General features: G+C 40.9%; 1 protein-coding gene across 1 annotated transcript; it reads right to left on the bottom strand.

Annotated features, from left to right (window-relative positions):
- Positions 1-4,159: 4,159 nt before the first annotated feature.
- LOC137871078 (alpha-1-antitrypsin homolog) lies at positions 4,160-7,016 on the bottom strand. The gene is made up of 5 exons (XM_068708665.1): positions 6,990-7,016; positions 5,939-6,671; positions 5,399-5,669; positions 4,998-5,145; positions 4,160-4,811 (listed from the first exon to the last, which is right to left on the bottom strand). The coding sequence occupies exons 2-5, from the start codon at positions 6,660-6,662 to the stop codon at positions 4,620-4,622; spliced, it is 1,335 nt and encodes a 444-aa protein (XP_068564766.1). The 5' UTR covers positions 6,663-6,671; positions 6,990-7,016; the 3' UTR covers positions 4,160-4,619.
- Positions 7,017-10,404: the final 3,388 nt, after the last annotated feature.

Genomic DNA, 10,404 nt, shown 5'->3' on the forward strand with positions numbered 1-10,404 from the left:
AAGAACCCAAAACCATCAAATTATTTGAATATTTGAAAAATTACTGAAATTATTCTTTGTTATCAAAATAGTTCAATAAATTTTACTGTCAAATTGACCAATTGATCGTTTGCAGCTTTACTTCACATTTCGGTCAACAAAATGTTCTTTAATGATTCTGTGATCATGATTATTCTTTTTCCAGTGTGTGCCTTTACACGGCTGTGGGGTTGTTGATCTTGCCCATGAAGAGGATGCTCTCAGTGAGGTTCTCCAAGATGACAACCAAGAAAGGTCTGTCAATTTTGACTGATCGTGGCAAACTGATAAATACTAACTCAGTAATGGTGGTGGTTGCTGCCTCTGTTCCCATCTCAGTGACACAGCACAGCCTTGTGGGATGCCTGTGGAGGAGAAAGAAGGCAGTCCGAGTAGTTTGAAGCACAGCACAGATCTAAAGATGTAGAGGGTTGTTTATCAGCATCCTCTGGAGGCTTATGTCTCTGTCAGCTGCAGTTGTTGCTGAACTACTGCTCATGCAGTGAATTGCATATTCCCATGTTGTTCATAATACCTTAACGAACTGAAAGGAACAGTGTGTAGAATTTAGGGAGATCTCTAAAGTGCTGCAGGGATGACGTATTTTGTAGACCAACCCTGAAGTTATCATCACCCCGGTTCCCACAACAAAAGCTAATTCTTACACGTTTTGTTTAGCATGATAACCTTCACAAATAAACACCACTGTTATGATTTTTGATGTGTAAATGCAATCAGCAGAAGTATAAAAGATAACGTAAGGCTATTAACAAACTACAATGGCAGACATTTAGCCACTTGTTAGCAACCGCCCTTTTAAGACAAGTAAAAACCTCAACATTCAGGAGAGGGCTATCCATTGAGACTGAGTCAGGCAGGGCCACAGCGTTACCCACATCAATGGGCTGATTCTCCTGGCTATGTCCGTGCATGTCGAAAAGATGCTTGTACGTTTTTTGGACATGAGTCTGGTTGAAGGCGCTGTAGCCCAAGCTGGAGAACATCTGGTGGTGGGTTTCACCCTTGGTCCCCATAGAAAGCATGGACAGGGCAGTGGAGATGCCCAGCTGTGAGAAGAAGCTATCAAAATGCCAATTTGGCCCAATAAAGTCCAAAGTCTTGTGAACCATTTCAACTTTAAATAATGTTTTATAATAATAATTATTATTATTTTTCAGCTCTCTTCACACTGATTTCCCATGTGTGTGTATAAACGTGGAAATTTGTCGCTTTTTTTCGCAAGTTTTGTGAAAACAGCATGGCGAATCTTTGAGAAAAATCATAGCACACCATTCCCAATCATTCCACATGTTTTGATGTATTTTACGCTGCGGAAAGAGTAGCACGCTGAAAATCCGAATGGAAGATGGAAAATAATAGTCAGCGTGCTGTGCACAAGGGTTTTACCATGTAAGGTGCCTTTGAATATCTTTTAAAGCACTATATAAAGAAAATGTATTATTATTTATTATTATTATTATTACATCCCTGTTGTGCAACAGCCACACTGAACTAGCCAGGTCCAGATGACTGATACATGTGTCATACTGAAATACTGTGAACAGATTGAGAGAGGCTTTGTGATCTGTTACTTTATTGAGCAAACTGTCCTTTATTCATCACTCAACCATGTCTACTGATTAAACTAGCTTATAGTTGTATTTCTGCCAACACCTGGCCTGGTGTCGTGCACTATACCTTAATGAATACTGCACAGAGGCAGTTTTAGGACAAGAATGCACCAAGTAGCCCACTGTGTGTTGGCATTTTTCCAATGTGGGACACACTTATCTACTTACTACCTGGCAACTTGTGAACGCACACTCAAGGGGTGCATCTCATTATGCTAACATGTCTCCTCGATTCCTTTACTCACCTCCTCTCCTTGTGTCTTATTCCCACCCACGGGCAATGCTGAGTCGAGGCAAAAGGCATTTAACAAATGAGACATCATTGGCTCAGAGCAGTCATTTTTAAGCAAAGTCAAAATATGAGGTGTGGTTAAGCTGAATCAGCTGTCCATTGTGTCCTTTGGAGTTTTTGGAATATTGCAGAAAATAAGATCTATGGCAAACAAGCATTGATGATACTTACACATTTTGCTTGGCAAGATAATAAATGAACATCACTTTGTTGGGCTTTGAAGCGTGAATGCAATCACCAAAAGTAAAAAGCTAACATTAGGCTATAAAGGAACAACACCAAGGTCAGATGAGCGTGAGTATACACAACGATTTGTGGACACATTTAGCCACTTATTAGCAAACGCCTTTTTAAGACCCCTAAAAGCTTCAAATTTCATGAGAGGGTTATCTACTGACGTATTTTGTATCATAGTACTAAACTTTAAAATCTCTTCAGCTTGTGTTAACCACATACCTTATTTCAAGCATCTAACCAAAAACACATTAAAAAAATACATTGACCTCGATACAAGGGAACCAGAAGCACAAAAATGCTGACTCATTGCAGTTAGAACAGAGCCTTAGAGGTGCTACATAAAAGGGGAAGTACAGAAAGTTTGATCATCTTTAATAAAAACAACTAATGAAAACAAAAGGAACTGTTATATTTGTAGAGTCCAGGCCATGGTTGAGATTATTCCAGCTCTGTTATTAAAAACCTTTTTTATATGTCACAGGTAAAGAACAAACTACCGCAAAGGATACAATGGTTACTCAAGATCGGTTTTAGTCTGAAAACTCTGTCTTGTCTTGATCTCAGACAAGATGGATTCTGGATTTTACAGCCACAAGATATACGTCATAAAACATGACACAAAAATGCATATCCTTTGGCTTCATGTAATGTGTTTGTGTCCGGTAATCCAGTGCACGACCAATCAGCGTCCAGTGAGGAGCTACAGGCAGCTATGAGCATGGTTTAGGTGTGTGAGACAACACGGTGAAGAGACTGTTCTCAACAACAATGGCGGCTCCTGAAGAGGTTAGCGTAGCTGCTACAATAGCAAGTGGAAAGTGTATGTTTCAGATCAATTTGAGGAGTTTAAATATTCCACATTTTTTCATAAGCGTGTCTTGCATTGTGGGACTCGCACTAGTCTGGTTCTGGTCTTGACTCAGTCATGCCATGCCTTGGTCTTGGTGTTGACCCTGTCTCGATACACTGGTCTTTGTCATGACTTGGTCATGGTTTAAGTGGTCTTGACTACAACACTACAGACTGATGGTAATAAATGTGTCTGACTGTAAACAGATTAACAGAATATAATTTCTGTTTATTGTGTTTCAATCTCATCAAGTCTCAGCAGAGCCTGGTGGGACACTTGTCGAGGTGCCGGGAAGAGGCAGTCAGTGTCTAGAAAAACTATAAAAGGGTTTTTAATATTTACTGTTATTTTTATAATTAATATATTGTCAATACTGTAATTAATAAGTCCATACTAGAAGCTTTCTGTTGGAGGTCATACCATTCTCTCTCCTCCCATTTCCAGTCTATGTCTCTACACTGTCAACTAATGGAAAAAAATGCCCTCACAAAAAAAATATGTAGTGATTCTCTTTCTTCATCGTGTCTGTGGTGTGTGTTTGGAAAGGGATGAAGTGAGTCGCTCACTGTCCTGTGTGAGACAGTGGAGGGTGAACAACGAAACAAATGTAGACATGTCAGTGTGAATACCTATGAAATTTGAAATCTCTCAATAATTACATTACAAACATTCAGCATAATGGAGCTTAAATTATTTAGTAATTCCTGTTTAAGTGTTGACCAATTCGGTGCTGCATTCAAAAGGTTTATACTTGATTTGTTATACCTGTTCATTTTGATGATTTTTTACCAAGGAGTTGGTGTATGAATTATTATTTGAATAAATAACAATTCTGGAAATAATAATAAATCTATTGATTTATTTTAAATATTATTATTTCACAGTTTATTGATTAAACACTAGTACTGGATTGGTACTCGATATTGACCGATATGCAAAGCCCAGGAATCGAGACAGAAAAAGTTGGATTGGTGCATTATACACCAGAAATCAGCAGCCTTCGGGGGTGATACAAAGAGACACATTTAAGACTTGTTATTTCAACAAAAAAGTATTGGTTCCTTCTCTCAATAGCTCAGAATTATTTTTTCTGGGATCAATGAACTCAAGGTTAAAATAACAAAATGCCAGTTGTTCATGAAAAGTCTTTATTTCCCTTCACTTCACCATGTTGAAACAGCAATAGCACAATAACACATTGGCTGTAAACAGATGCTTCAAGCAATATATCTACTTATGTTGTTTTTTTAATCTTTATCATAAACACAACAGCCAGCTGGATACAATACATAATGATGTATTTAGACATTTATACACCTAGCCGAGTTCCGATGACAGACGGTAATAAATGAGTCACACTGACAGACTGCAAGCAGATTGATAGACTTGACATTTCAGTTACTTGATAGATCTGTTGTCCTATTCATCGAACTACCCTCCATTCATCATTCCCCAATGCTCTTAATATCACTCTGACATCTCTACACGGATTTCAGATACTGAGGTCAAAATTAGCTTTATGTCCTGTAGCTACTAAAACCTACTACAATGTGACAAAATTACAAATGTAACACTCATGTCCCTAGCATCTTTACATGGCTGTGGGGTTGTTGATCTTGCCCATGAAGAGGATGCTCTTGGTCGAGTGCTCCAGGATGAAGACCATGAAGGGTCTGTTGAGTTTCATTACTTCAGGCATGCTCATGGGCATGACCTCGATGGAAGTGGTGGCCGCTGCCTCTGTTCCTGTTTCATCCACGCTCAGCATGGCCTTGTGGGACACCTGTGGGGGAACCGAGAGGAGGCAATTAGTGTCTAGTTCCAATTAGAGCGCAGGTCTTGGAAAACTGTAGCTCGCAAAGGGTCTTTGCAGGATCTACTCTATTTTATGTATTTGTGCCCATGTTAAAGAGTAATTGGGATTTCAATTCCCATAATTAACATGTGAGGGCGTGTTTGCTGATCCTACCTTTGAGACTTTGAGCTTGACCTCGTCAGAGATGCCAGAGAAATCAGCGTTGTCTGTGAAAGCGTCGACAATGCCCATTTCTTTCAGTGTGCTGTCCAGGGTGGCATCAGCGGAGATTGAGAACTTTGGCAGGAACAGATCCACAGAACTAAGAAACGCAGAACATCACCAGTGTTACAATCACTTCATACATACAGTCGACCTACAGCTTGGTCCCTCAACTTGAGCTGTGCTAAACAAGGAAACCTCATCTACTTAGAATTTTGTCGGACACCAAATTATCCAGGTTAAAAGCCCACCAAACACCAATGACCTATGATCCTACAAACGACCACACTATCACTATACACTTCACAACCATCAAAAGGAGGATTCAAAAGAAAATCTGATTCCTCTCTTACCTCCTGAAAACTGAGTCATGCCAGTGCCTGATGTGCTCCTTGCAGATGTAGCCCTCCACCTCTTTCATCTTGCCTTCGTCGGGCAGGACAATCATCATGGAAGTGTTTCCATGGTAGGGCAGCAGTATGACGGTGGTGTGGTTGTCAACGTCCTGATAGAAGTCGTAGCGACCGGTCCTCTTCATCATGTCCACCTGAACCTTGGTGGTTTCGTCCACATTGAAGTCGGCCTTTTGTGTGTGGTTGCCATTGAAGGGTTTCACCCACCGTCCTGTAGGAGACGATGGAGGGAGAAAGTAATGTAGTTGCCGCAGGTCAACTCATATGATCGTGGTTTCGTATAATGTTGCAATGTGCGCTATAATGTCTTGCGTTCTTTTAATATCTTTCAGACTTTGCTTTACATGTTCATAGTATACACGGCACTTGAGCTCCTTGAACTACCTAGATGTATAGATGTGTGTTTTATCAAAATAGCTGGCTATCTGCATGAATGGTCTGCTCTCTTTTAGTATTAATCGGTATGATCTTGTATCCTACCTCTGAAGTAGACATAGTTGATCAGCACCATGGCCATTTCAGCATCCAGGTCCTTCACCAAATCTTTGATCTTGTCCTGGGTTTTACCAGCAATGTATGCATTGATCTCAGCTGCAGCCTCCTCAGATTTGGTAAAGTCGACGTTGAAGACATGAGCAGAGTAGTAGTGCTTGACATCCTTCAGGAACATCTCCAGAGGACTGAAGCCAGAGCGCAGGGCCACAGCGTTACCCACATTCAGGTTCTGATCCCCCTGGCTGTCCTCGACCATGTGAAAAAGATGCTCGTATGCTTCGTTGACCTCAGTCTGGTTGAAAGCACTGTAGCCCAAGCTGGAGAACATCTGGCGGTGGGTTTCACCCTTGGCCCCCGTAGACAGCATGGACAGGGCGGTGGAGATGCCCAGTGGCGAGAAGAAGATGTTCTTTCCAGCAGCAGCGTTGGCACTCAGGCTTTTGTAGAGGGCAAAGCCGAAGTCAGCATTGGGAGGAGACAGCTTATGGCAGCTCATTCCTCCCTCGTGGTTGTGACCAGCGCCATCGTGGCTGTGACCAGCACCATCGTGGCTGTGACCAGCACCATCGTGGCTGTGACCAGCACCATCGTGGCTGTGACCAGCACCATCGTGGTTGTGACCAGCACCATGGTGGTGGTGTTGGTGGTCTGCCCAGGCTGCAGCCAGCAGCAGTGCAGAAAGTGCACAACTAGCAAAGATCCCACGCATCTTTACAGCCTGTTCAGGGAAATTAAAAGTTCTTCGTTGGGCTCAGCCACAGTAAGTGATAGTGGTATTAGAATATATAGAACCATTTTAGGAATTAGTTTTTTAATGGAATGATAAGTGGATAATAGCCAATGATGAGTTAAACAGGATACACTGATATGATTTAGCATCTAAATAGCTCTACACTTCCTAATTATTACATCTTATGTTACGACTTCAAAAGTTTTACTTCTCAACCTGATTTTTACCAATGAATGTAAGTCTAATACTTTAAGGTTTCAAGCATTATAAGTGATACATTCCTTTTAGATAAAGTGTCATGCTTACCTTTAATGTCCTCTTTACTGCAGACAGTTTGCCAGAAACTCCCCATTTTATACAAGAGCTCTGAGAGTCAGCTACAGTTGAGTCAAAGATTAACCAAGAGCCAGCCCCTATTCTCTGTCCTGTGCTAAGAGATATCAGCCCAGACTATCTTCACTGAAGCAACACAAGTCACTCAGCACAACATGAGCCACTATGAGATAATGGGCTATTCTAAAAATGTGTCTTATGAACGTTTTTGTTTTGTAGTGTATTGCATTACGTACCTCCTTCATGTTAACATTAATCATGACATTCTTGAAATCACATGTACACCAGATATCACTGGGGTTTCATCACACAGGGAAACATGTCATAAAACCTGTCAAACTGTAAAGTCACGCTGATATTTATAATGCTGAGCCATTCTTCAATATTACTGGGTCAGTTTGCATGTTCTCCCCGAGTCTGTGTGGGTTTCCTCCCACAGTCCAGACATACAGTATATTCTGTAGCATGCAGTGCATTTCAAGATGAAAATTGTATTTTGCTTCATGCCAAACCGTTAAATAACACAATAAACAATTAACATGGTTAATGTCTAAACATATGTTTACTAACTTTATAATATCAATCAGCTGGATGCAGTATAATGTAATATTTAGACTTGGGCTGTCCCAATCATCATTTAGTTGGCCTCAATCCTGATCCAAGTCCTTCAACACTGGGAAGGCTATCTGCTGATACTGAGAACAATCCAATAAATGTTGATTAAATATGTATCTGACACATTGAAATAGCAGATATAGCCTCTAAATCTGACATGAGCAACTCGATCAAAAATACTGAATACTAAAAAGTTGATCATAAAAAAAGATGAGCTTGGGACATCAATATAAACATTTGTACATCCATTCAGGCTTTGGGAATAAATACTAAGCAGTGGGAAAACTAAAAGCTAAAAATAACAACTAGAATGCTTACTGACTGGGTGAGGCGCTGACGACCTGACACTGAGTAAGGGAATACACACAGGCTAAATACCAGTGGTGGGCCGTCAGGGCCAGCTAAGCCTTCTCTGCTGGCCTAAACAGAATCACAAAGTTATAGCTATTTTATAATTTAATACTTTTTCATAAATACACTACATGTATTCTAATTATTTTTCCCATTAGCTTATTTTCTCATTGCACAGCTACTGTCTTCCTCAGTTGCTCTGCTTCCAGCCTGCAGCGCTGCTTCCAGTGCAGCTTGTATTAAGTAGAGCTTTTATCCAATCAGATTTCACCTCTATGTCTCTAGGTAAGAAGAGAGGCCAGATGCCCTCTAGGTAGACTTTGCAGATTAAAGAATATGGGGAAGATATTGTTGATTGTCATAGTGTTCAACCAATCAGATCTTTAGTTTGACATGCCAGAGCTGTCTAGGTGGCCTACAAGTACGTCAGCATTAACGTGCGGTGTGATTGGTCAGTGGGCTAGCGTGACTGTTGTGAAGCTGAAGCTAGCTAGCAGAACTTAGTAGTAGTAAGAGTTCAAGTTGAAAGATATGTAAGAAGTTATGACATTGACTAGACATTTTTAGCGTTTTGCTTGGTGTAGCTTTGTTTTTTTAACACTCAATGGCTGAAGGAGGAGGAGAAACAGATTTGGGGGTTACTGGCAACGCCTTTCTGGAGAAGGACATTTCCAGAAAAGCTGGACATCGTAAGAAAGGGTCGTCCAACCCCACAGCTAGCAGCCCTGACCCAGCCAGGAAAAGGATTTGTACGAATGGTATTTCTGGCTGACAGCGGCGGAGAAGCGCTGCATATTTTAAGGCGGGGAATGTGTTTTATTTGCAACTGAGCGTCTTGGTGTTTGGAGCTACGCTAAGCTAACCAAGGCAGCAAGAAGACACCATAGCACGACAGGACACTTACAAGCTACGGTGATTTTGAAAACTTTTGGAGAGACCCCGAGTGGATCTACAACTCAACGAACACATACGCAGGAGGACCTCTGGCTGGAACTGAACCGCACCGATGTTCTGTACAACCTTGTCATTAAACTATTTGTTAACAAAAAAAGGAGGATGGACTTTGTCTTTAAGTGAACAGCAGCTTTGGTAAGTGAACTGCTTTTGTGTTTTTACATCTGCAGTAGCGTCACTACTGTGTTAATTTTTCTATCATGTCGTTTTTATGATATGGTTAATATTGTTCCATCTGATGTGAATAATATTTGAATGGCTCGTGCTCTTCAGTGTGTTGTGTTTTAGCATCGCAGTGTTGCTGGATTGATTTGTCATGCTTTTTCGTCATATGTGACTGGTTCTTGTGAGTTTGTTCTTGTCATTGTGTTAATTACGTTGATTTTGACTATATATTGTCCGTTAATGACGAAGCATCCCGTCATGCGCGTATTCATGTATCTGTTTTATTTTACAAAGCAAGAATTATGGTCTGTAGAAATGGGGATTGTGTGGCGATTGCTTTAGCCCTGTTTGAATCAGTAGGGAAAGCTAAATGCTGCGGGGAGAGTTTTCAACTTGTGTGCAGCTGTTGGTTTTCCTGCTAAGCTAGTTTAGCATAGTGTGAACAAACACATAGTGTCCCAGAACAAACGTGCATCACCAGAGTACAATGTTTTTCTTCCGTGGTGGGAGTGTCAGACAGGTTGCCAGGTTGAGCGCAGTGGCTCCACCGAAAGAGCATTATATTTACCACAATTTAAGCTTCTGCATTTTCCAAATGTACTAGTATTATTCTAATGTATTGTTCGGTTCGTAAGCCTGGTTTAATACGAATACGTGTATTGTTACACTCCTAGAAACAAATAATAACCGTAGCTGTGGCGTCATAATGAGGTTATTAGGAGGTGGTTCAACTGTAGTAGGACAGCACTGAAGGCCCAGGTATAAAATACACGGCCCGCCACTGCTAAATACACTAGGATCTAATTCACTGATGGAACACAAGTGGGAAAACCATACAAAGGAAGGAAGTATAAAAAGACGTGACTTTCAAAATAAAACGAGAAACAAACAAAAACTATAGGAACATGACAGTTACAAGTTCCGGGGGGGGGCTGCTGAAAAAAATGACACACCTTACCTCTTGGGACTCTACACTCTTCCTGTTGGTTTTTCAAGGAGTCAATTGGCCCCTTCTTGATTAATCGGCTGACATTTCCGCTTCTTGTGATAGATCTGTTGTCCTGTTCATCAAACTATCCTCTATTTATCATCTCCTCAATAAGCTCAATGTCATCTCCACAAGGCTGTCTGATGCTGAGGTAAAAACTGCAGTGCGAAAATGTAACACCGTTTTTACGAGTTTTTCTTTTTGTGTTGGGCGAATAAGCCTAGATATTCCTGCAAAGCAATTTTCCAGTAATTGCACAAGGCGATAAAGAGATGGGTTGCGATGGGGAAAAAAGAAAGACAAAAAAGCCCATGC

Source organism: Cebidichthys violaceus, unplaced genomic scaffold (genome assembly GCF_023349555.1).
Source record: "Cebidichthys violaceus isolate CVI_PGR_0920_01 unplaced genomic scaffold, fCebVio1.0.p SCAF_14, whole genome shotgun sequence".
Taxonomy (NCBI): Eukaryota; Metazoa; Chordata; class Actinopteri; order Perciformes; family Stichaeidae; genus Cebidichthys; species Cebidichthys violaceus.